Genomic DNA, 26,997 nt, shown 5'->3' with positions numbered 1-26,997 from the left:
TGACATGCTGAATTACACTGAAAGCTCTTTTTCTTTCTTTTGGCCATGCCGCGGGCAGCTTGCAGGATCTTAGTCCTCTGACTAGGGACTGAGCCCAGGCCCTTGGCAGTGAAAGCAAGGAGTTCTAACCACTGGAGCAGCAGAGAATTCCCAGACTAAAGCTACGGAAAGGTAATCTACCTTCGTTTCTGGTTCCAGCTTAAGTATATGTCTGTTGAAGCCAGAATGAGACTGCAGCTAGCCGAGAACATGCAGGGTGGGCGGCGGAAAGGACGCAGAGCATCCCTTCAGCCTGAGCGTTCGCCCGCTGGCTGGGCCGTGCAGCAAGCCAAGGCTGCCGTGTGCCCCGGAGAAGGGGCGTGGGTTCTCCCCTCAGAAGCCTGCAGCTTCCCAGTGCATGAATGTGTACACAGAGGATGGCATATTTTGGAAATATGAACTGAAACGCTGCTTATGTAAATTCTCAATTTCCCAACATGTTCTTCCATTTATCCTTTTTCTTTGGATGCCAATATTTAAACAGGAAACTCAGAGAGATAAATTAGACTCTGGTATTAAAAACCAATTCCAAGAAATGTCTAGAACTTTAAGGGATTTCTATCACTAACATAAATAGATTAAAAATACAGCCATATTATGTAAAGCTCTTTTTTTTTTTTTTTTTAAGAAAATCAGACAGACAACATTCTTATTTTACTTGAAAGAAGCAACAGCGCCTTCTAACCGGATTACTTACTGAAAATAGGAATGAAGCCAATTCTGTTTCTCCGCCGTCTGGATGCTATAGGGAAGAGAGCCCCCAGCTTTTAAAACAAGAGAAACAAAGTAAACAAATAAAGATTACTGACTGCAACCTGAGGACCCTCATTAGGAAAATCTATACACAGTGCTTAAAGAAGCACCACTTATCCCGCCTCACGGAACAGCTCTCTGAAAGGAAGCACGCACACCTGCATTCGCTGTGCTCTCTCAGTGGGGTTTCCTTTCTTAGACGTGCGCAGTGTTAGCTGCTTAGTCGTGTCCAACTCTTGCCCACCAGGCAACTCGTAGCCCACCAGGCTCTTCTGTCCATGGGATTCTTCAGGCAAGAATACTGGATGGGGCTGCCATTTCCTTCTTAGGGTGCACATCAAATAGTAAATGTTAACTATTGCAATAGAAGACGGTATTTAACCATTGGAGGGGTGGTGGTGGTACGTTAACATCTGTAACAGCACAGACTGGAAATGTCAGGAGAGACCAGAGATGAGCCCTGGCCCAGCCTGCTGCCCTCGCGCAGGTGGGACACCCTGAGACACACTTTGCGAGACGAGGGCTCCTGCGTCTTTTTTTGGGCCCAAGACCAGGACGCTTGGGAGAGGGGAGACTGGGATGAAAGCCTGGTTGTCCTGCCTCCTTCACTTTTACATTGATATTGCCAAAGAGACTCTGTCCTAGCTACACAGATTCTTACAAATGCAAAAACCAAGGATCACTAAAATAAAATGTTCAGTAAACCATTACGTTTTAAAAAATGAATCCTAAATGCCATAGTCCCACAGAGAGAATAAAGATACAGTTCCAAGTGGAAACACAATTAGAAGCCAGTATCCTTGCCTGGAGAATCCCACGGACAGAGGAGCCTGGTGGGCTACAGTTCATGGGGTCACAAAGAGTCAGACATGACTGAAGCGACTTAGCACACACGTATACCCTGTTCGGGATTTTGGTTAATACCGTCTGAAAACACTACCTGGGGGTTGTTGAATTCCAAACAAGTGCCCAGCACTGACATAAGGGAACTAGAGGACAAGACTGAAAGGTGTCTACAAAACAGTCCTGGAGTTTACAGATGAAGCCCTTGAGAGACTAGCTATATCAACTAAATTATATCACACCAAAGATTTCATCTCAGTATTAGGCCTCCGTTCCAGACCCTCAATTTGACCTGTATCGGGGAGTCAAATCTGGAAGAACCACATAGTACTTTAGGCCGGGGGTACGTTGGGGGAGAGGCGTTAGAAAAAGGCACAGCGTGGGGCTGTGGCGGAAGCTGGTTTTATCTGGATGTCTTATCCGGACAACCACTGGTGGCAGAGGGGAGAACACTCTTTCTCGTAAAAGTACCCAACACTCAGGGCTACTGTGAGGGTTAAACAGCACCCAAATTGCTCAGCTGCATGGCATCATCTTTAGAACACAGCACCACCCAATATTACCTACTTTAAAGATCCTCATCCAGTTAAGAGAGAATAATCTCCAAATTTCTCATCAATACCTTTCTGACCTCAAGGAGGAAGGCATTCTTATCACTTGTTTTAAAAAGTTTACCAGGGTATTTGTGAAATGTACACACAAAAACACAATCGGGACAGTCTTCCCAACAATTACCTGGATATCCTTCTAAGCTGGTGCGCACGTTTTCCACTGAAGGATAGATCTAAAAATAAAAACAACAACACTTAGAATGTACAATGTTCAAGAAACTATCTATGTGTGTTAAAAGGAAAGAAGTTTAGTTTTTACCAAGATGAAAATCTCTATTAGAAATAATACTTCAAGACTTAGAAAACGTGCTTTAAATTTTAAAAAGTTCCCATCTTATTGAAAACTGTTGAACTTCTAGTCATTAAACTACAGAAAGCATTTATAGTCAATGAAAGAAAATTACATTTCAATGAGTACTTTCTCCTCTGAAACACCAAGAGAAAAACTTAACTGAATGTAAAATTAATTCTTACTTCAAATGTCTCTAAATAATTAATAATGCCTGTAATTCTGCTGGCAATGCTTTATCAAAAATTTTTGCCTTGGCTTGACCACCTAAAGGAAAGAATGGGGAATCTGCAGGCTAGTCTGTGGCTGAGCCAGAGCTTGGACAAAACCAGTGGCCCCGGCAGCAGACGCTATTAGGAAACTTGCTCACAAACGGCAGTGCCACCGCGCTGCATTCAGCGTCTTCCATCCCCCACCCACAGAACGAAACCCCTTTCTGTGGAAGGAGGACAGACCTGACTCTTCTCCTGGACCAGAGGCTGAGAACAGTGACCTCAGGGAGGAGGGCACTCACCAGATGGAGACGAGCAGCACTTCCTAGGGTCCTGCTCTCCTTGCCCAGGGTCACCAGGCTCTCTTTAAACTCAGAACACAACCATTTTGATTCGTCTGCCCCCATGGAGCCAATGCTGGAGAACTGACCTATGACCGGCCAAGACTCTGCTTTCGGCATGGGTGAGGCGTGCTCTTTTAGAAGCTGTGAGAGAACAAAAACGAAAGCTACTCAGTCCGACCACATGGAGAGAAAAGCCGTGACAGCTCAGAACATGGTTTTCTGTCCTCGGATCGCCGACTTCACAAGGAAATGCTGAAAATGGTTAATGCTCAGTTTCATGCCCACGTACAGCTTTTCTTCTTTGGGAAAAGTTTTGTTTTTAAACTTTTGCTGGTGTACAGCTGCTATGCCATGCTGTGTTAGCGTCAGGTGCACTGCAGAGGGGGTCAGTTACACACACATCCACTCTTTTTTAGATTCTTTTCCCCACAGAGGTCACTAGAGCACTGACTAGAGCTCCCTGTGCTATACAGTAGGGTCCCTATTAGTTATCCGTTTTATATATAGTAGTGTATACATGTTAATCCTTTGGGAAATGTTTTTAAATACCGAAAATATTAATGGAGTAAGTTGACAAAAGTATTTCTCTTCCAAAATTCTTTGATTTGTACTTAAACATATTTTAAAAAAATGACCCATTTTAGTAGCAATGTCAGACAAACTAGCAACCTGCCATATGAGATTAGCCTTCTGCCTCGAAATTCCAAAGGTTTAATACACTGAAATAAAACCTAGAAGGTCAAACTGTATTTTGACTCTTATCATTTGAAAAAGGCTTGGGCTCTGGGCAGCTGTGATGCTCTATAAATGAAAGAGAATATATTTAAATATGGATACACACCACCTTAAGCCCTGGGTAAGACTGACCTGCATTTCCTGCTTTGTTTGATATTTATGCAAAGCTGCAGAAACAAGTCAGAAAACACTTGAGAATTTTCTCTCTTTAAACCTGTGCCGAGCGCCTTCCTAGAGGCTGGAGACAGCAATAAAAATAAGCCACAGTTCCTGTTCCAGTGGAGCTCATAATCTGACAGATGCATTGTTCAGGGTGATATGCGTTAATTCTCCTTACCACTGAGTAGGCATTAATACTTATAAACACACTTCCCCACAGAGCACAAACAGTTCTCAACTTCCACCCTGGGTGCAGCATGGGGTAGGAAGCAGGACTGAGCCGACAATCACAAGACTCGGCTACTATTCTGGGTTCAGCCCTTGATCAGCCACCGGACCGTGGCCCAAGTCCTGGGCTTCTCTTCCCCAGCAGCGGGGCAGACTTCTGATCACGCCCCGTCTTTACTGGAAGACAGCTGTGATGCAACACAAGCTCCTGACTGTGCAAAGGGGTTGCAAACTCAGGTAAGAGGCTACTCCGCTTCAGTAAGACAGGCATCCTGCACAAGTATGTGTGATCACCTGGCCTTTCTGAACCACCAGTCCACAAGCTAAACCCCACAAGTGCTGACTGAACAATCACCCCTCCTTTCCTCATTCAATCTCTACATGATTCTGTGAGGGAAGTACTGTCATTATGCCCGTTTTACAGATGTCAAGAGGGTGGGAGCAAGTCAAAGTCACACGGCTTGTAACCGGGTCAGGATTTGGCCCCTGCTGTGGGTATCAACTCACAAAGCTGTGCACTTATCCAGCATGTGGGCTTCCCTGGTGGCTCAGTTGATGAAGAATCCACCAGCAATGCGGGAGACCCAGGTTCAATTCCTGGGTCAGGAAGATCTGCTGGAGAAGGGATAGGCTACCCACTCCAGTATTCTTGGGCTTCCCTTGTGGCTCAGCTGGTAAAGAATCCGCCTGCAATGCGGGAGACCTGGGTTGGATCCCTGGGTTGGGAAGATCCCTGGAGAAGGGAAAGGCTACTCACTCCAGTATTCTGGCCTGGAGAATTCCATGGACTGTATAGACTATGGGGTTGTAAAGAGTCAGACACGACTGAGCGACTTGAACCATCCAGCCTATGGGACTCCCCTACTCCTGAGTTCAAGACAGAAGGATGGTGGTGTTGAGACCCTGCCTGCTTTCAGCTGTGGTCTCTCTTAAAAACAGGAAATTAAAAACTGTCATCAGCCAAGGGGAATTCTCACACAGCATCAATAGTCTATGGAAAAAGAGGGGCTTTTAAGAAATCGTGTTGGGAATTTACTAAGGTAAACTGACTCCTAGAGAGAGAGAGGAAACTTGAAGCTTTAACCTGCTGCTTGCTTTATTTTGTTAAAGACCTTTCTTGGCTTATTTTCATACCAGCAGCAAATGCCATTCTCATAATTACAACTTCTAGGGCGTTGGTTTAGCAAACAAAACACATCACAGCTCCGTTGTGGTCTTTGCTCAACACTGTTTTCTGTTCTTTGATGAATCTGTGTGAAAAATCCTTGACGTTAAATTAAAAAATCCTTCACGTGCTGAGCAAAAACTACTTGTATAAATACAAAGCCTCTAATAATCTTTATTACAAGAAATTAAAAAACTAAAAATCGTCCCTATGCTTTTGCCATTTAGCTCTGTTAACTCTGCACCTATAAACGAGGCAAAATGTTAAAATGCAAGTAATTAATGGAAACTATAATTAGATAATCAATTTCAAGTGCCTAATGCTTGCCTAGAGTTGTGCTAGAGATATTATAAAGCTGCTTTCAAAACAGACCAGTTATAAATGAAATAGGAGTGAACATACAATAAAATTTTTTTAAATAGTAAAAATTTTATTACCTTCCTAAGCCTGAAATGTCCCCAATTATCTTTCTGATTTCCTTGAAAGCGTCCCGGGGTTGAGGCAATAAGGTAAACACTGCAATGATACAAAATACACGTCAGAGAACATGGTGACGTGTGGACCTCAGCACACACAAACCCCGACAGTAAGCAGGAAATGTTCCGAGAGCCAGCCCGCTTTCTTGAGATGCCTCCTCCGAGGAGTTAACTGACACTTAAATAACTTTCAAGCACCCTGTGCGACCCCCACAGGGTGGAAGTCAAAGAACTCGGTGACTTTTAGAGCAGGCACTCCAGTGGGGACTCAGGTGAGTGGGGAGAGCCCCACGCCTCCACCCCAGCACCTGAGGGCCAGAAGGTGCCGAGAGGGACGGGCCCCGCTCTCCCACGTCTCTGAAGGACACGTGTCCCTGAAGGACAGTCCAGCGTCCCTCCAGCACCCGCCAGGCCCCTGCGCCCCACATCTCGTGTGGTCCTCGGGGTGCTCCCCGAGCTGCTACGAGGCCACGTTTACCCTACTTTGTTTCTGAGAGGTCGTGCTCCTGGATGGTGTCTATCCACTCCTTGAGAGGGGCGGCGTTATAAGCTGCCAGGTAGCTGATGAGGTCAGCTTTGAAGTTTGTGGCCGATTCTCCAGATCCGTGGGTCCCGTGGACGATTCTGGGGTACAAGGGGCTCAACCATATTCTGGAATGGAAAAAGAGAACCACCTTGAACCATCAGGAGCAGAGCTGATCACAGTGCTGTCTCTAATCAGGCACTCACTCTAGGAGGTGAATTCTCACTACCTCTCCACCTGCTGGTAAGGCCACCCTTGTGTGTGTGAGTGCTAAGTCACTTTAGTTATTTCCGACTCTGTGACCCTGTGGACTGTAGCCCGCCAGACTCCTCTGTCCATGGGGTTCTCCAGGCAAGAACGCTGCAGTGGATCTGCATGCCCTTCTCCAGGGGATTTTCCAAGCCAGGGATTGAACCCGTGTTTCTTAGGTGTCCTGCATCTTTACCACTAGCACCACCCGGGATGCCCAGGGTCACCCTTATGAAACATAGAGCAAAGATGGCTGCACCACTCCAGTGGTTCTCAGCATACCCAGAATTAGTTTCGAAATGCTTACCATGAATTTTAGACCCAGGAAGGCCTGGCCTCTGCCTGCCTCTCCCAACTCGACCCCTCCACGCTCCCCCATTCACCCACTCACCCTGCTTATTCGCTCTCTTACCTTCTCAGCTCTACACTGCTTTTTTTCCCCCAATATTTATTTGGCCACGCTGGGTCTTAGTTGCAACATGTGGGATTTTTAGTTGTGGCATGCGAACTCCCAGTTGCAGCATGTGGGATCTAGTTTCCTGACCAGGAATCGGGCCCCCTGCATTGGGAATGTGGAGTTACAGCCACCAGACCACCAGGTAAGTCACTACACTGCTTTCAAAGACTTGATGACAACAGTTTTACTCCTAACTGCTTATAGCAACTCCACATAGTGGTAACCCCAGCAAGTTTCTGCCCAAAAGTATGTCAATGCAGTTCTTTAGCCAAGTGGAAAATAAAAGTTATCCTATTAAGAAAAAAATGTATGTGCAAATATGTTTTCAATAAACAAACTCATCCCATATCTGGTGTCTGGAATGAGGTATAGTCTACGTTTAGTTATACTACATTAACACTAACCTCAGGCTTTCAAATAAATTGGTAAAAACACTTTAATGACATCTCTAACTTCATCGATTCTTTGCCAGTGTACTTTGCTAAAACCTCTATGTCCTACCCACGAGTGGCAAACGACCACATCTAAACCCAGTCCTTCTGTGAACTGGCCCCTCGTAGATTACAGAGAAATATGGCTTCAAAGCTCTTGTGCAGCTCCTTCAGCTGCAAAACCAGGTCAGCAGTCCTATCTCACAAAGATGCCCACGAGGTAATGAACAGGGCCCAACAGAAAGCAGCCTCAGCAGGCAGGAGCTGCGTCTGCCGGTCTCCCCGGCTCTGGCTCCTCCCGCCACAGTCCTGCCCAGGAAACCATAACAGAAACTGCCCGTTCCTCTCTCGCTGGTGGCCCTCAAAGGAGACCGAGAGGCAGGTCGTCAGAACCTCGAGAGTCCTGGCTGGGCGTCTCCTGAGCTCTGAATGCATCCCCAGCAGGCTGGCCTGTCACACCTTCCTTCCCCACATCAAGGAGACCCCTCGTCAACCATAGATTGGCACCTGCCCTCTACATCTACAAGCATTAAATCATGTGCAGCCGTCTTTCAACGTCCCTGAAAGAAGGTCAGGGTGGAGAGCAAAAACGAGACACCATGTGCTGGGGACGGAAAACTGGCAGACCAGGCCTTTAGAGAGTCAGATATTTTCAGGAGCTGATTTTAAGAGCCTAATTCTTATATCTCCTTGAACCTAGAAAAGCACTAAAATCCTTCACGGTGACACCTGCTTCTCACGAGTAGCAGTAACCTTCATGAAACTAGCATAAACCTTCTGCTAAAAATGTGCTGACGGCATGCACATATTCACCAAAAGCACACGTATACTGGCTTCCCCCTGCCTCTGGAGCAGCTTCTGACGAGCTATCTGAAATGCGTCTCCCAGACTATAGTCCTCATTCTGCCCCAAATAAAACTTGACTCACAGCTCTCACAGTGTGCATTTTTTAAAGTCAACACCTTGCACAATGGGTAACGCGTGAGACCAGGAGAGGAGCCCAGGTTCTGCACCGGGATCCGCAGCTACCTGGCCGTGTCACCCTGGGCAAGCTTGGTGGCCCCTCTGCGCCTCCCTCGGCTCCTGCGTGTACCGTGGCCATGTTGGGAGGGATGGATGGGGGCAGTCTCTCCTCCCCACAGCAACTCGGGGCTGCAGGATGAGGGGGGCTCTTCCTGGATAAGAGGGTCACTCACAAGAACGGTCCTGGAGGAGGAACACGACAGACGACGACTTTCCAACCAGGACATCGAGATGTGAGACGTCTTTACCATTTGACAAAATAAAGAAACCTCGGGCCAGATAATTTTAAATTAAGACATGAACAGGTGGATCAAGAAGCAGGTGAAAAGGACGGATGGAATACCTTTAGGAGAGGAAAGAATCCACAGACCCATGATAGGCAGACTATGAAATAAGATTATACAAAATAACTTTTTAAAATATTCGAATAAAATTATAACCCACGACATGAAACTGTAAAGTATCAGAGTAGAATGTAGACTAACAGTACCCCCTTTCCTAGGGGGCCAGCAGAGGGAAGTTGGAAGGAGATTTTATACCACTTGTACTTGGAGTTTTGAACCATGTGAAGCTACACCTAGTCAATACATTTTTAAAAAATTAAGTGTTTTTAAATAAAGGAAAAAAATGAACACCTAAGCCCTTTACCTTTAATCCCTTCCCCACAGCAGCCAAGTCAAAGACGCCTAAGGAAGCAGGGCTGCCTCTACACTCCAGAAGAAGCCGAGAGCCGTGGGTGGGATTCTTTGAGCCACAGGAGACTCAGAGTCAACCTGACAAATCCTTTTCGTTATTCTTCCTCTAAGGACGAGCTATGTCAATCTCATTTCCTTTTTAGATGGGGCTACAGATGAGTCACGGTCCCGAAGCTCAACTGGCAGCTTAGAAGCTTGAGGGCAGCAGCAGACCTTGTCACCCGGAAGCTCAGTGATCAGGAGCCCAGCAGCCAAGGCTCTTAGGGACCGTCCGCCCCACCCCCATCAGCACAGGGTGGTTTGCAAGTGCAGCTTGAACGGGAAGCGGGAGCGTGTCTGTAGGAAAAGCGCCAGGCAGGGCGACAGGGGCTTGCACGCCCGCTCTGGTGGGGAAGCAGAGTGAAGAGGGACAAGAGACCCCTGGCGTGAGAAAAGACTGCCTTTCACATTCAGAAGGGCTGTGTGATAGCAGAGGCGACTGGGGCTGGGCAGCCCACCCAGGCTCAGCAGGTCCAGAGGACGGCAGCTGGGAGGCTCACTGTCTCGGCTCAATTCAGGGTGCAATGCAGGCTCAGTGAGAGCCCTGCATGAGTGCTCTAGCCCAGGCTGGGTGATGAAGGGGAAAATGCGTGAACCCCAAAAGGGTGCTTCTTCTAACACCGGCAGGCAGAGACATGCAGAACGGCTTCTGCAATCAAGGGAACGGAGACCAAGGCTGGCTGTAAGGAGGGCTTCCTGGGAAGGAGAATGAGGGTGAGATGCAACTCGAACAAGTCCCTAAATGCCTAAGGATGCACCCTACCTTCCCCAAGAGATCGAAAACTAGATCTAGTGAACACGCACCACGGACAAGGGTTAGTAACTTAAAAAACAGCATGAAAAACCTTTGCATTCAATCCTTTCAGAGATTTATGATCATATTACAGGCTCTGAAAAGACAGCAGTTTAGAATGTTTTATGGGAAACCAAACTGATTGGAGGTAAAGGGATATATATATATTTTTTTAGTTCTATCAGTTTATTGCTACCAACCCACCTCCCTCTACCCTCATGCACACGTGCTCAGTCACATGTGCCCATGGACTGCAGCCCGCCAGGCTCCTCTGTCCATGGACTTTTCCAGGCAAGAATACTGGAGTGGGTTGCCGTTTCCTTCTCCATAAAGGGGTATTTTTAGCATACAACCAACCCCTGAGTTTTCCTTTGATGTCTAGGGGGAATGCTCAGGTACAGGTGGGTGTGGGGGTGAGTGAGGGCCAAGAAAGTTATCAGGAGGCTCTTATTGGGAAATAATACGTTTGGCCCTTCCATTTTTTAATCCTCTTCCTGCCTCAGATCCTTAGACCTACTCGGCAAGAGAATATATGGATGACTCCATTTTTGTAAAAAACAGGAAAAAAACTACAGCATATAAATTTTATGTATTGGTATGTTTACAGGAAAAAATGGAAGCAGTGACAGACTTTATTTTCTTGGGCTCCAAAATCACTGTGAACAGTGACTGCAGCCGTGAAATTAAAAGACGCTCTCTGGAGAAAAGCTAAGACAAACCTAGACAGCATATTAAAAAGCAGAGACATCACTTTGCCAACAAAGGTCCATACAGTCAAAGCTATGGTTTTTCCAGCAGTCAGGTATGGGTGTGACCATAAAGAAGGATGAGCACAAAGAACTGATGCTTTTGAACTGTGGTGTTGGAGAAGACTCTTGAGAAGTCCCTTGGACTGCAAGGAGAACCAACTAGTCCATCCTAAAAGAAATCAACCCTGAATGTTAGTGGAAGGACTTATGCTGGAGCTGAAACTCCAATACTTTGGCCATCTGATGCGAAGAGCCAACTTACTGTAAAGACCCTGATGCTGGGAAAGACTGAGGACGGGAAGAGAAGGGGCAACAGCGGATGAGATCGTTGGATGGCATCATCAACTCAACGGACATGAGTCTGAGCAAACTCAGGAAGATAGTGAAGGACGGGGGGCCTGGTGTGCTGCAGTCCATGGAGTCACAAAGAGTCGGACGTTACTTAGCAACTGAACAACAACACTTACAGGTATAAACAGACACGTGTGGACGATCACGGGCTAAATGGTTAACATCAGTTACCACAAGGGAGGCAGTATCACTTTTTTGCATGCATCTCTTTTCTATGCCATAATTCTGGTTTTCTCCCTCCCACCATGAAACAAACAGAGCCCTACAAACCCCTGTGTTTTCTGGTGCCAGTCCTCGCGGATGAGGTTGGACGTGTGTATGACGACCCGGAGGCCTTCCTCATACAGCAGAAGCATCATTTTCCTTTAAAAACAGAAAAAGGAACAAGCAGCGTTAAGAGTACTCTCGAAACACCTTTCCGGCACAAACGCAACAGGTAAGAGAACTCTCACATCACCCAGACTGCAAAGTTTATAGTCTCCGTTTCTTCCAGACATTCTCAACGTCTGCTCGAGTGACAGGCAGAAAGCCACCTTCCAAGACGCTCGGAGTGCTGGATGACTGAAACGAACCTTTGCTCCATCCCGCCCATGTGGCCAGTCCTGGCACTGAAAACCCCTCCCGCTCCATTCTGGCCCTTATCATCGACTCCGCATCGCCCGTCACTATGAGGGACAAGAGCAACCTGCTCACTCAGTGTTTCCAGGGTCTGGTCACTCCCTTGTGCTGCGCTGTGGCTACCTAGCATTAAAACCAAACAAAAGACTGCAACAGAGCAAACCAGAAACTCAAGAGAACATTGCGTGCAGGTAAGAGCTGGCTCATGAGACTCTGGTTTCAGCACTTTCGGTGTGGATGTGTGCAGCAGGCTGAAATAAATACACTTCCCACTCTGGGCTGCAGTTTAAGTTTGAAAGATGCTTCATTTTCAAGAGACTGATCTTTTTTTCCTTCAGGCAAGGCTTTATTGGGGCCCCTGCTACAGCAGAGGGGAGTGAGAACAAGTAACCACTTATCTTTCCTCACACTCCAGACACCAGACTCGTCAGCAGCCTGAACCTGGGCTGGAGGTGAGTCTTGCCTTTTATCCCTCGACTCAAACCAGCTCTGAGAGTCATTCCTCTCAGATGGGGCTTCCCCACTCATCAGAGTATTTCTCTTAGTTGAATTCCAGTGAGGGGAGGGGAAGAGCACACAGACAGGAGGTTCCCATCTGAGGCTGGAAGACCTAGGCACCTCTGCTCATCATTGGAGGCTGTCTGACCCCACACGTCACTCTGTGTCCCTCAGCCTCAGTTCCTCACTTGCAACATGAAGGATCGATCATCCGTTCACTTTACAGGGCTGCTGTGATAATGAAACGCAACACGTGTTTTGCTTAACTTAAAGCGTTCCGTGTGTGTGTTCCCTCTATGCTTCAACGCCCTGCTTTACTTCATCATCTGTTAGGAGATAAGTCTTGGCCTCTCGATGGTTTTCTAATTATTTCAGGAACCTAAATTCTCTCCCCCACACCCAGCTAGAGATTTACTCAAGGCAATAACTCTGCTTTATTTCCACTGAGGCCAAAATGCTACTTCATGTTTACTGATGGAAGTCAGTTTACACCTGGGGAAAAAAAAACGAACCACTCGAAAACCAACAACCCGAATACTATTCAGATAGAATGGAATTAGCATTAAAAACATACAAAAGCAGATAAAACAGAGAATAAGATTTAGCTCTTGCCAAAAAAAAAAAGAATTTAAGCTGGCAAACAGTAAATTAATGCAAAGCTGGAGAAAGACAGCTGTTGAGACAATCTGCTTCCCACTTATGAGATGTGCTCCCTGAAACCTCAACAAATTTACATACACAGTCGCCAAATTAGTAGCTAGTTGTAATTAACAGTAAGCCAGTTATAAATTCATGATGTAAGTTTTACAAATATTTCCATTAGCCAAGGCATCATTTATAGGGAAATCCACACACTAATGTCAGTGAATCCTATTAAACTGCACCGAGAACTGCTCTAAGGGGACCCATCTTTTCATAGACCAAGTGGCGTGTCCCAAGAAGGTCAGAGTTAAAAACGGATAAAAACACAAAATGAGGTCTCCCTGGAGGAATGCTGACCTGCATATTATCTAGTAAGCTGTGTAGGGAGCAAAAGCGATGTTTCTCACATTTGAAGCTGTTCCCTAACAGGGGAAAGCAAGCTAATATCTGTGGAGCATTTATTAAAAGACGCTTGCTCCTTGGAAGGAAAACTATGACAAACCTAGACATATTAAAAAGCAGAGACATCACTTTGCCAACAAAGGTCCACCTAATCAAAGCTATGGTTTTTCCAGTGGTCATGTATGAATGTGAGAGTTGGACCATAAAGAAGGCTGAGCGCCTAAGAATTGATGCTTTTGAACTGTGGTGTTGGAGAAGACTCTTGAGAGTCCCTTGGACTGCAAGGAGATCAAACCAGTCAATCCTAAAGGAAATTAGTCCTGAGTGTTCATTGGAAGGACTGATGTTGAAGTTGAAGCTCCAATACTTTGGTCACCTGTTGCAAAGAACTGACTCATTGGAAAAAACCCTGATGCTGGCAAAGATTGAAGGTGGGAGAAGGGGATGACAGAGGATGAGAAGGTTGGATGGCATCACCAACTCAACAGACATGAATTTGAGCAAACTCCAGAAGACAGTGGAGGACAGAGGGGCCTGGCATGATGCAGTCCATGGGGTTACAAACAGTTGAACACAACTTAGTGATTGAACAACAGCAATTTATGTGCCAGGCACCTAATGCTAGCACGCTAAGCCCCACCTAATCCAGAGGAGGCACTGCCATTCCCACTTCATAATGCAAGTGCAGACGCCGTGGCTGGGCGAGGCCACGAGCACCATCCCGGGTCCCACGTGAACCAGAAGCAGCGGGTACTGGGATCACACGTCTTGCACGCAGCGTTCCTTGGGCACGGCTTCCCCAGTGGGGGGCGGGCAGCAGCTACTTCCCGTTTCTGGGCACGGGCAGGTGGGGCTGGGTCCAGGCAGCCCAAGTGAGAGAGGGGAGCGCATCCCAAGGGGAAGGAGGAGGTCTTCCTACAGCCCAGTGGGGCGGGAGGCCCACCCTGGGCTCTGCGCCCTGCTACAGGGCATATCTGATGCTTCTCCCCGCTGTGGATTCTCGGGGGCCTGGGAGGTGCCTTCGCTCCCAGCTCTGGGGGCCACCAGAAAGCCTCAGCATTCTAAAGCCCTATGAGGTAGGTCCTGGATGGCAGGGCATCTGGGAAACACAGATGGAGTGCGTTCACTGTCGCCAAGAGGACCGTGAGCTCCTGGAGGACGCGGCTGTGTCTGGTCACTTCCAGATCCTCCACAACACAGGTGTGGGTAAGGCCGTGTGACCCCAGAGACCCCGCAGAGTCACCGCAGCAGCCCCACTCTGTTGGGGGGTCCCCCACACATTACCAGGAGCTGGAAGGCCTCCCGCCGTTCCTAGTTCACGTTTGTCTGCCTCTCTCACCCAAAGACTGAGAGCTCCGAGGACAAAAGTCAGCCCGTCTCAAAATGCTCTATATCCCCCGAGCTGGGCTTCAAGAGCATACTAGATATTTAATGAATAACTTTTAGCACATTTTAAAATGAGCAAGTGGAAGTAATTTCAAGACATGAGCTCAATCTCCTATCAGGTACCGGCACTTTAAGGTGTAAAGTGCGCACACTACCGGTGAGGGAGAGCTCTGCCACTGTCTCTTCCCCGGCACTTGCCACTCTGAATGAGGAGCCCTCCTGGGCTTAATCCGCAAAATGCCTGCGGTGGCGGGAAAGGAGGAATGGACTTTCAAAGTGTGCGTCTCTGGGATGGGGGGTGTGTGAGTGTGACTGGGGGGATGGAACTTGCAAAGTGTGTATGTGTGTGTGTGGCCAGGGGGACAGGCCAAGGGAAACAGACTTAATTTTACCAGTGAGGAAGCAACAAAAGTAAATTAAGGGAATTCCCTGGCGGTCCAGTGTTTAAGACTGCACTTCCACTACAGGGGACACAGGTCCTACACGCCACATGACCAAAAATAAAAAAAATTTTTTTAACTAAAAAAAGATAAAATAAAAAACTTTAAAAAACAAAGTAAACCAAGAACCCAAGTAAAAATAAACAGTTCTAGTCCTGTCTCCAACACTAACTGGAGGACGACTGCCTATTGACTTGGGGGCTTTAATCTATAAAATGAAGACAAAGGACCAAGCAATTTTTTGGAAAAAAAAGAAAAGGAGAGCCCACTGCCTCGTTGTTGCTGTGTCAGAGCCAGGCCAGCCCAGCACTCCGTCCCTCTGGGCCCCAGGCTCTCCCAAGGCTACCTGTAAGACAGTTAAGTGTGCAGCGTGAATGTGCCCGAGAAAAGCTGACTGCCGGCTTGGAACGTGTGTCCCACGCAGGAGCCCAGCACTGCAGGCCAGCGAACCGGGACCCACAAGACTGACAGGGCCTGCTGAATGCATTTCCAAATCAGGAAGGTATTTAGGCTGAATTCCAGCTAAGGGTGGGGGACAAGGGTCCATCCGGTGGGACCCTTCCCGGGCAGAATGTCGACCCAGGACAGCTGACTGCTGCCGCCCACCAGCGTCTCCTGTGGAGAAGTGGCAGGAGCCTAAGACGCCTGTCCAGTCTATTCAGTGCTGTTTGTATCCTGGGCTGAAATTACCCTTCTGTGAGCTCTACACCATGTAAAGAACAATTGATTCCCCAGCGACACAGGTGCTTGAGATCACTCCCAACAACCCTCAACCCCTCCCTAACACTAAAGCTACCAATCAGGCGCGGTCGGTAAACGCGGCAACGTTTACACAAGAGCGTCTAAACCCAGAAGGTGTGGGCTGGACAGGCGTCCTTTCACAAAGTGGCTCGCGGCTTTCTGCTCTGGCTCCTTTCTGAAAACAGACACAAAATACAGCTTTAAGCTCACAAAGCAAATGATGAGCACATGTCCTCGTTTTGGGCATAATATCAGGAAAACAGCGGTCACTGCAAGACTCGGGCGAACACGTCCACCTCCGCGCTTCCTGGTTGCCTTAGGAACAGGAGGAACAGGTGCTAAAGGGACAAGCCTGGAGCAGCAGACGACGTTTCCACTGCTGGTCCAGAAGCAAGACGAGGCCGTCACACGCAGAAGAGAGACATGCTTCAGATACATTTGATTTACAGAAACACTGAAATGAAGGCAACCGTGTCTTACTCTTTTCTCAGCTAGAGAACCAATTATGTAAAAGAGCTCCATAAAAGTTTTAAGACGCAACTAAAACGGGGCTCAAGCTGGTATGTGTCACGCAGGAAGAGGAAAGTTCCTCCTGCCTATGGCCTGCACTGTCTCCGACACCGCCCTGAGAGAATTTTCTGAGATGTCTTAAAAGCAGGGACAGGTACCAGTCTCTTAGGCTGACAACTTCTTGCAAAATTGTTTTTCTTTTATTCACAGCACAGAGCTGACCTAACAATATTCTATTTGCTGAAACTTAGAATCTTACAAAAATCACAAGGTTTTCTTTAAACCAGTGGAACCTTCAGGCATGTGACGGCCACGTCTACAGTCACTCACGACCACGGACCACAACCTATCCCTGCCTGTGGCCCCCGGTGGCTGTAAGGAAAGTCCTGAGCAGAGAGCGGGAACCACGTCAGAGATTCAGACTGTCGGGTCCGGTCCAGGCCCACAGATCCACACTTTGATTTCCTGGTACTTGTTCTTAAGACTGTTAGGAAAAACTCCATGTCCTCTACTTCCTAACTTACAGCTTTCCCCGCAACAAAATCGTCACATGTGAGTCCCTTTTAAGACTGATTTCTGAAGAGCATCATTCAATCTTTTAAACTCAAATCCCCCCCACTTCATAAAAATTGCTTACGTGTGGTGTGTTCCAAATGCAATATCCAACTTTGCCTAGGATAAAAAAAGAGGTCAAGTCATTAAAAACAAACAAAAAAACCTCAACAATACCTGTATTTATTTAAAACAAAATTAGAAAAGATTCAGGTCAATTTTTTTTTTAAGTTTTTACTGCCATCTAGTGAGCAAGCCCTTGATCACCAAGACAGCCTTTACAATACCAGCATCCAGTGAGGCTTATTTAAAAACTTTTTTTTTTTAAGTTACCCAGAATGATTCAATACATACTGCATTTTTAATTACAGTAATTAGAAGCGAGAAGCCGAATTTCTTTAGTTGTCGGAAAACTGGTAAAAACAAGTGAGATTATATGCAAAGTTTTATAATTAGACATTTGGCTCATACAAGTACATCCAATAAGTTTTCCAAGCATATTTTAAAGAAACATTAAAAGTGGTGGTGATATGGAGACATTATGATGCTAAAACAAAAGTTTTCTTGTATTTTTAACATAGCAAGTGTTGAAAGTAAAGATAATATGTTATATCCATTTTCATGTTACAAAATGATAATTTTACAAACAAACTGGGGGGTAGGTGAGGGAGTAAAACATTTTATCTAACATCTGGTATAGCAAGACCTTAATTAAGCAGAATATGCCTCAAGATGAAAAAGTTAGAGATGTCAAAAAAATTTAGGCAACTGCTAATCAAAGGAGGATCTTGTGCAGCAGGCGAGCCTAAACAGGATGGTTAGAGATGGAATGATTTAAAACTCCAACTACACAGAGTACAGTGAGTTAAATCACAGGAAAAATGTTGTGAGATAGGTTTAAAATTGATCAGATTGAGATTTCTCACTGTTTTTATCTTTAAAATAATACACATACACACAGAGTTAATATTCTACAGCTGAAGAATGATGCTTTGCAGATCCAACCAGTCCATCCTAAAGGAGATCCGTCCTAGGTGTTCATTGGAAGGACTGATGTTGAAGCTGAAACTCCAGAACTTTGGCCACCTGATGTGAAGAGCTGATTTGAAAAGACCCTGATGCTGGGAAAGATTGGGGGCTGGAGGAGAAGGGGACGACAGAGGATGAGATGGCTGGATGGCATCACTGACTCGATGGACGTGAGTCTGAGTGAACTCCGGGAGTTGGTGATGGACAGGGAGGCCTGGTGTGCTGTGATTCATGGGGTCGCGAAGAGTCGGACACGACTGAGCAACTGAACTGAACTGAAGAATGATAAAACCCTTGGGAGCTGGGATTCTTTAATCTTGTATGAATGGAAGAAAATGGAAATGGAAAGTAAATGGAAAATAAAAAGAATCAGGTTCTATGTAATTTACCCTTGTCTCTGTCTGTACTCCAAGGGCAGAAATCCTGAGTCAATTGCACTAAGCTATTGGCCAGGAGAGAAAAGGGCCATGAAAGATTCATTCATCAAGCTGCTCAGGAATGGACTGACCCACCTGCTCAAACAGGAAAAGGCGCACATTCACCAGCCACTTCAGAACCACCACAGGAAGGAGATCATCAACATTTCTTAATTCCTTGCCACCCCTGCTTCTTACACCAAATGCCACATACAAAAAGACCCTTTCAGACATGAGTCTAAAACAATGAGCCTGAAGGAAACTCCAAGACTCACTCATCGGTCACACTGTATTTCCATGTGCTGACTGGAAAGTATCAGGACAAAATTACAGGGATATAGAAAAAATGGGAAAAATTGAGGTCAGGAGGAGAAGAGGGTGACAGAGGACGAGATGGTTGGATGGCATCAGGTCTGAGCTAACTCTGGGAGGTAGTGAAGGTCAGGGAAGCCTGGCGTGCTGCAGTCCACGGGGCGGCAAAGAGCTGGACATGCCTGAGTGACTGAACAATGAGGACGACAGGAAAGCCGGGCCACAGCCTTCTCTCTGCCTCCTCTCTGCTCTGGTCCCAGCAAACCAACCCTGCTATGAGACCAGTGACTGCCCCTCGTGGGACTTGAATCACATGCACTGTGCAACTCGCAAGGTAGTTTTCTAAGGTTGGGTTTCAATCTAAGTCTCTCCAGTATTAAGTGATTCTTGTGAAAAAGAACCAACGGCAGGACATCCCAGGTGGCCCAGTGCTTAAGACTCTGCCTTCCAACGCAGGGGGTGTGGGTCTGATCCCTGTTTGGAGAGCTAAGATCTCATCAAGCTTCGCTGCCTACAAAAACAGAACATAAACAACAGAAGCGATATTGTAACAAATTCAATAAAGACTTCAAAAATGGTCCACAGTAAAAAAAAAAGTCTTTAAAAAGGATCTAAGGGCTGTGGGTAAAATGTCAATGGCAGCTAAATATAAGTTAGGTAGGTGGTCGCACTAAAAACTACCAGTGTGAAGCTGCCCTCACAGAAACTGCCACTGAACTGACTCCAGAGAACCTGCTCCCCGTGGAACCCTCCGCTTCCAGAGGGCCATGGACAAAACAGATGTCAACCAGCGGACTGGCAACTTGGGGAAAGAAGGGGACCCTTGATGCGCCAGGTGCAGTGAAGAAAGCAAACGCTGGAACCTGGATGAGAAAACCGGGAAGATGAGATAGATGACTTCAAACACGAGAACCACCGACACCAACGGGGCTGTGTGACCCCAGAGGGGAGAGCGAGGACCAGGCGGGAGGCAGGGAGGGAGGGCGCGTCACCGCGGCCAGGCCACAGTGCCCAGATGCCTGCTGACACGGTGTGTGAAGGCATTTTTTTTTTTTTTTTAGGAGATTAACATTTGAATCAATGAATCTGAGCAAACTCCAGGACACAGTGGAAGACAGAGGAGCTTGGCATGCTACAGTCCATGGATTACGAAAAGTCAGACACAACTTAGTGACTGAACAACAATATTTAAATCAGTGAACTGTAAGGAAAGGAGATTACCCTCCAGAATGTGAGCCTTAGTCAGTCAGTTGAAGTTGATAAGAGAAAAAAAAATTAAAAGACTGGTTCTCACAAGGAAGAGGGAATCAGTCTCTAGTCGGTCTTTGGACCCAAACCGTAACATCAACGCTTCTCAAGGTGTCCAGCTTACCCGGCCGATGCTGGACTTGCCAGCCCACACAATCACGTGAGCCAGCTCTTCTAAAGTCAATGTCTCTACAAATTCAAACACACACACGTATAACCTTACTGGTTCTGTTTCTCTGGAGACCCTGACTAATTACAGAGAAACTGGGTCAACATAGAGAAAAAGCTTTCAACCATGAAGGTTACCCAGGAATAGGACAGGCAACCTCAGGAAGCATTTAAGCCAAGGCTGGACAGACGTCTGTTGGTGATGCTGGAGAGAGGATTCCTGCATGAGGAGGGTGGACACACTGAACGTACAGTTTCCTTCCAGCTCTCAGCCTAAGCGTGACCTTGAATGGCAATAAGCAGCTTACCTGGCAGAGGGTAACGTTCCCATAAGGCTTCGCCTCGGCAAGGAGGTGAGCCTTTGCTTCCCGTTTGTCGCCATGCACAAGCAGGACTGGTTTCTTCCTGAAAGGAGATCACAGGTATTTGAAACCCCTCATTCATGAAGCTGGTCTGGTGCCAGTGAAGGAACGCTGACCACCGACACATGTGTCCGGCCCGTGTGGTGACGGAGCACAGGGCCAGCACAGGGCAAGTGACCAGTTAACCTTTGCTAAGTGGTCACCTTCATTGGGGGCCCCGTGGCCTGATCCTGCATCTCTGCAGTGACCCAGGGGGGCTGGGACTGCCCTAGGTCCTTGAGCAATTCTCTTCTTTGGTCCAAAAGGACGCACCATCAGCTCTGTGATTAGATGGAGAGACCACACTTAGTGCTGTGGAGCGTGATGCTCCTTTCTTTCCCTTGTTCTGGACCAAACAATAGGTCACTTCCTCACTCGCCATCCCTTCATTAAACACCTACTGTGAGTGAGGCCTGCACCACACGCCCAGGATACAAGAGTGCAAGGGCCCAGGTCCATGCACGCAGATTCACTAGGAGTTATATTTCAGTGAAACGAGCCCAGTGTGCGCCAGAAATGCCCTGTTTTTCAATTCAAAAGGACAATATAAAAATATTCTGCAGGAGTACTGTTTGTGATAGCCGAGAGATGGAAACAACCCAAATGTTCATTGATAGAGGAATGGATAAAGAACATGTGGTACATATACACAATGGAATATTACTCAGCCATAAAAAGGAATGAAATCATGTCATTGGCAGCACATGGATGGACCTAGAGAGATTCATACTGAGTGAAGAGAGTCAGAGAAGGAGAGATATAGTGTGACAGCCCTTAAATGTGGAATCTAAAAGAAACGATACAAATGAACTTACTTACAAAACAGAAAGAGACTTGCAGACTTAGAAAAGGAACTTATGGTTGCCTGAGGCGGGGAAGGGATAGTTCGGGAGTTTGGCAAGGTCATGTACACACTGCTATATTCAACATGGATAACAAGGACCAATTGTACAGCAATGTTATGGGTCAGCCTGGATGGGACACTGGTCTGGGGAAGAATGGACACGTGTATATGTCTGGCTGAGTCCCTTCACTGTTCACCTGAAACTACCACATTACTAGTTGGCTATATGCCGGAGAAGGCAATGGCACCCGAACCCAGTACTCTTGCCTGGAAAATCCCATGGATGGAGGAGCCTGGAAGGCTGCAGTCCATGGGGTCGCTGAGGGCCGGACATGACTGAGCAACTTCACTTTCATGCACTGGAGAAGGAAATGGCAACCCACTCCAGTGTTCTTGCCTGGAGAATCCCAGGGACAGGGGAGCCTGGTGGGCTGCCATCTATGGGGTCGCACAGACTCGGACACGACTGAAGCGACTTAGCATACACCAATACAAAATAAGAAGTTTAAAGTTTGAAAAAAAAATTCTGCAGTAATAGATTAACAAGGCCTTTAAGAGAACCATGATCTACTCTGGTTAATTCGAAGTGACATAATCCTTAGAAGTCAATATATTTTTAAAAGCTCGCCCAACAAAACAAAAATTGGATTTTTCTCCAACAAGCAATCAAATAAGATGAACAACTTCCACGGTCATCAGTCACGTGCAGAATGATGCTCTGTCACACATGAAGGGATCACGCTCAACTAAACAGAAACGTGACAGCAAACACTCATCCGGGACTAACCCTAACCCCAACAGCCTCATGCTAGTATGTTCAGGAAAACAAAGAGACACACCTTCTCAGGTACTTTCTATCTGGAACAAATTTTCTGTTTTGTAACCAGAAAAAGAGTACAGAGAATAATGTAATAGATAATCATGCATCTACCGTCCAGAAACTGTGTTATCAGATCAGGTTGTTTTTTTTAAAAAAAGATTAAACATTACTGACAGAAATGGTAGTCTTCATTAATTACTTCAAGTTGGCTTGCGTGTGCTCAGTTGAGTCTGACTCTTTGTGACCCTATGGACTGTAGCCCGCCAGGCTCCTCTGTCCATGGGATTCTCCAGGCAAGAATACTGGAGTGGGATGCCATTTCCTCTTCCAGGGGATCTTCCTCACCCAGGGATTGAACTGGCCTCCCCTGCATTGGCAGGCAGATTCTTTCACTGAACCACCAGGGAAGCCTCACTTCAAATTTACTAGTGTTCTAAAAACTATCACAAAAAGGCTGCATGATGGTTAATTTTGTGTCAACTTCACGGGGCCAAGAGTGCCCAGATAAACATGATTTCTGGGTGTGTCTGCAAGGGCATTTCTGGATACGATCAGCATTTGAACTGGTGGCTCAGTAAAGCAGATCACCCTCCCTAATGTGAACAGGCGTCATCCAGTCCTTTGAGCAGGCTGGGGAAATTCTCTCTCAGATTTGTGGGCATGCGTGCTCGGTTGTGTCCAACTCTTTGCGACCCCATGGACTGCAGCCTGCCAGGTTCCTCTGTCCATGGAATTTTCCAGGCAAGAATACTGGAGTAGGTAGCCATTTCCTTCCCCAGGGTATCTTCCTGATCAAGGATTGAACCCAAGTCTCCTGCACTGCAGATGGATCCTTTACCACTGAGCCACCTGGGAAGCCCTGGTTTAAATCACTTATTTTCATTTTTCCATTACATGCAGCTACAACTAATCTTAAATGTTACAGGTTTGAGTGTCAAAGCTGCTTGGGAAATTTCAACAGCATTCTGTCTATAGATCCTCCCTGGTGGCTCAGATAGTAAAGAATCTGTATGCAATGCAGGAGACCAAGGTTCAATCCCTGGGTTGGGATACCCTGCAGAAGGGCATGCTAACCCACTCCACTGTTCTTGCCTGGAGAATTGCATGGACAGAGGAGACTGGTGGGCTACAGCCCATGGGGTCACAAAGAGTCGGACACGACTGAGACACACACACACACACACACACACACACACACAATTAACAATGAAAGTTCGCAGTCTGACGTGCTCAATGCAGCATGGACTTTGAGGATCCTGACGACCATTTTTCTGCATGTGTATCCCTCCACTTTACTTGCTGCTACGGGATTCTGCCAAGTGGATGCACTGGAAATGGGACAGGGGGCATGTCACCATGCAATGGGATCTTGATTTGGTCTGCACTGCCTAACATTACCTCCATATCTGCGTCATGGAAGGCCCTATGACTCCTGCATTAACTTCTGAGCTCCAGAAAGAATCACCTGTGAAACAAGAGAGACTCAAACAAAAAAAAACAAAAAAACAATCCAGCATCAAAGTGCTAGGTGAAGTGCAGGCTTACGGGTCAAGAACGCAGGTGGCAATGACCTTTTCCTTCCTATGAGCATTGGACCTAAAATTCTTTTATTCAGGTTGAAATTTGTCCTACCCTACTTCTGGACAGAACAGAGGGACATGCTAAAATCTGTATTAAGAAGGCTTGTGATTAGTTTAGAATAGATGATAAAAAAAAAAAAAAGGCTGCTTTCCCATTATAATAATGTTATAAAGATTTCAATAGTTTCAAAAGAAATATTCAAAGATGGACAGCAGGTACCTGAGAAACACAGATCTTGTGTTTTCAAGCTCCATTAATTAGAGTTTTGATGTCATCCATCATTTTGCACAACTCACCTGAACTCTGGTGGATACTGTCTTATGAGCCAGTCCACGTCAAAGCAGTAGTTAAACTAGATGGGAGGAAAGAAAAGACATCATGGGCAATTTAGAAAAGCAGTTCATAAGGAGAAGTGTCTAGTTACTGAAATGAAAGAGACTCTAAACTAATCATGAACTACACACAGTGTTATTTCTAAACCTGGACCATTATGCTGCAATACTTACAAACCTAAAATACATCCCGAGGGGAATACATGGCTTAAAGGTTCTGAGTCAGTGAGGCAGTGCCTGAGAAAACAGAAAATTATGTCTGCACTGTGGCAGCATTTGTATTTGGTTGGTCAAAAAGTTACTTTGGGTTTTTCCATACAGTAATGAAGGGGCTTCCCTAGTGGCTCAGACGGTAAAGAATCTGCCTGCAATGCCAGAGACCCTGGGCTGAGAAGATCCCCTGGAGAAGGGGAATCTGTCAGTTGCAACGTGTGCAATCTACTGAGTTAGGTTTGTAAACAGGTGCCTGGAATTGGACATTCACTACAGGCTTACGACATACATCAGACTACAAGTTCTGGACCAGACTTACCTGTGGGTGTCCTCCCCATGCCTGGGTAATCCCTGGCCCCTCTCCTGAACATAATGACACATTCTAGCTGGGAGAACACACACAAATTCACCCCATGTTCCATCTAGAGACCAGGATTTCTGCTGCCAAGGAGAATGTGAAGCACACAGGAAGCTCTGCCTTCTTTAGGGACAATACCTTGCTCTATCTGCTGGAGAGCCTGGCACCTTAAGGTGCTTTATCAACACAAAGGGACCAGGCCTGTCAGACAGGAGCAATGAAACATGCATCCGTAACTTTTCCTCGCTTCTCTGTGGAGGGTGTAGGGAATTTCTCATTTATTTCTCTAACTCAAATCAAACTTGATGTGGCCCTCACCTCTCTACCCACACCTCCCAAGGAGCGGCATCAGAGTCCCGTGAGATTATCAGTGTGCCAGAGAGACGTTCCCCGCGGTGGAATTTCCAGGATGATTTCCTGGCCAGTCAGGAAATAAGAGTCAGAAGCCCCAGTGAGTGTGCATCCACGTTCCAGGCTGATGGATCCCACAACCGTGGTGCTGGGTGCTGGCCTCTAGGTAGGTGCCATCTTGGGGACCCTGCACGGGACTGACCCACAGATCCCACTGCTCATTTTCCTCAAAAGTGGTTTCTGTGTCCCCCTCCCACCCAAAGACCAAACTGGAAACTCACCTGAGCTGAAGAAACAAGTGTCCCAAAGAGAGGAGATAAAATATCTGAGGAGACAAAACATCAAATTCATATTTTTGATTAAAATTACCTAATAATGATCACAACTGACTTATTAAACAGTCACTGATGGGCAGAATTTGGCTTAGAAAATGGTGCGCTGAAGAGTTCCTATGAGGCTAGACTTTAATGTTCCAGAAAATTTCCCTGGGCTGATAGTATTTATTATGTATCACTATTATTTAACTGAACATAATGGGGAAAATCAAGATCTACAACTTTAGAACTGGGTGACTAGTCAGTTTTGGAAACTGTCAATGAGAATGAGAATGATACACATCCTTCCTTTTTCCAAATCTTGTTAATTAAAAAAATTTTTTTTCTTCTATTTTTGGGCTGCATGTGACTTGTGGAATCTTAGTTCCCTGACCAGGGACTGAACCCATGCCCCCTGCAGTGGAAGCAGAGTGTCTTAACTACTACACTACCAGGGAAGGGAAGCTCTGGAAGGTCCTGTCTTTAAGGGAGAGTTGAACAATCAAAAAGAAATCACGGTATGTAGTTTCCCCATTTCCTCCCACTGCAGCCCCTCTTTCTACCTTTCTGAATTATCTGAAGTTCCTCCTCCTTGAGATCTAAATAACCTACAATTATGGCATTTGCTGGTGTGGGATACCTTAGGAGTATGCACTTCATGCCAGAATGAAAGTGCAAGTCACTCAGTTGTGTCCAACTCTTTGCAACCCTATGGACGATAGTCCATGGAATTCTCCAGGCCAGAATACTGGGGTGGGTAGCACCCATCCTTCTCCAGGGAATATTCCCAACCCAGGGATAGCACCCCGGTCTCCCACTTTGCAGGCGGATTCTTCACCAGCTGAGCCACAAGGGAAGCCGTGATGCCAGAATGCCTGCATTCAAATCCCAGTTCAACCATATTCCTGTGACCTTGGGCGGGTTTATTCAAGTTCTCTGCAGATCGGTCACGGATTCAAGGAGGACAACTGTTAACATCTACTCACAAGGCTGCTATGAGAATTAAAGGACATCACCTACATAACCCACATAAAAGCTCCTATCATAAACGTTACCTCCCCTTCCTTCGTATCTTGGTGCTAACAGCTAGTGTTATCAGTTTATTACATATAGCAAAGCCTTGCATATCTCTCTATTTCCTGTTTCAATCTCTCTCAATATGACACTGAAATCTATCTTACATTTCCTCAGAGCAGTTAGACATTTGCAGAAAGGAAAAAGAAACAACTTGTACAATCAAACTCCTTATAGTATGGAATTAAATACACCAACATTTATACATCACACACAAGATGTATTGGTTTAGCCAGAAAGTTTGTTCAGGGATTCCACAGGGTGTTACAGAAAACCCTGAAGGAAATTTTTGGTCAATTACACATTTGATGTATGATTAAAATACTATTCACAGTGAACACAGCCTGTTCTTGAATGTGGGCAAGAACGGTGCTGTGAAATAAGGCGCAACGTCTACTCTGCACACCTGCTGTGTGGCTCTGTGAACATGCTGTGCTGGGCGCTTCATGTGTTTTCTCCCCCGACCCCGTTTTCTTTTCTTTTTTCTGAATTTCCAGTTTAAAGGTGAGTAAAATTCTGAAGAATATTAGGTCCTTTGTTTGCTGAAGCCCCAATATTTTGTACATGACTTCAAGAACCGACT

The 26,997-nt window shown here is 46.3% G+C and overlaps 1 protein-coding gene and 1 long non-coding RNA gene across 8 annotated transcripts in view; one reads left to right on the top strand and one right to left on the bottom strand.

Moving 5' to 3' along the window:
* The window catches only part of TDP1 (tyrosyl-DNA phosphodiesterase 1), a 78,024-nt gene that overhangs the window by 44,068 nt on the left and 6,959 nt on the right, over nt 1–26,997 (bottom strand). For all 7 annotated transcript variants that reach the window (XR_011569054.1, XM_019969373.2, XM_070798009.1 and 4 more), the window contains 10 exons: nt 25,308–25,351; nt 24,069–24,124; nt 20,435–20,531; nt 17,039–17,073; nt 11,435–11,527; nt 6,338–6,505; nt 5,816–5,894; nt 3,050–3,232; nt 2,371–2,419; nt 737–803 (listed from right to left, as the gene is read on the bottom strand). Coding sequence is in view for 6 of the 7 variants with exons in the window: in XM_019969373.2 (XP_019824932.2) it covers nt 737–803; nt 2,371–2,419; nt 3,050–3,232; nt 5,816–5,894; nt 6,338–6,505; nt 11,435–11,527; nt 17,039–17,073; nt 20,435–20,531; nt 24,069–24,124; nt 25,308–25,351 (871 nt within the window). In the remaining variant the exon portion in view is untranslated. The remainder of the gene's footprint in view (nt 1–736; nt 804–2,370; nt 2,420–3,049; nt 3,233–5,815; nt 5,895–6,337; nt 6,506–11,434; nt 11,528–17,038; nt 17,074–20,434; nt 20,532–24,068; nt 24,125–25,307; nt 25,352–26,997) is intronic.
* Nucleotides 11,551–26,653, top strand: LOC109565412 (uncharacterized). The gene is made up of 5 exons (XR_002181669.2): nt 11,551–11,973; nt 12,121–12,234; nt 25,016–25,192; nt 25,726–25,858; nt 26,166–26,653. It is a non-coding gene; the product is annotated as an uncharacterized lncRNA (long non-coding RNA).

The sequence above is a fragment of the Bos indicus genome, chromosome 10 (genome assembly GCF_029378745.1).
Source record: "Bos indicus isolate NIAB-ARS_2022 breed Sahiwal x Tharparkar chromosome 10, NIAB-ARS_B.indTharparkar_mat_pri_1.0, whole genome shotgun sequence".
NCBI lineage: Eukaryota > Metazoa > Chordata > Mammalia > Artiodactyla > Bovidae > Bos > Bos indicus.
This window is presented reverse-complemented; position numbering and strand designations above follow the sequence as displayed.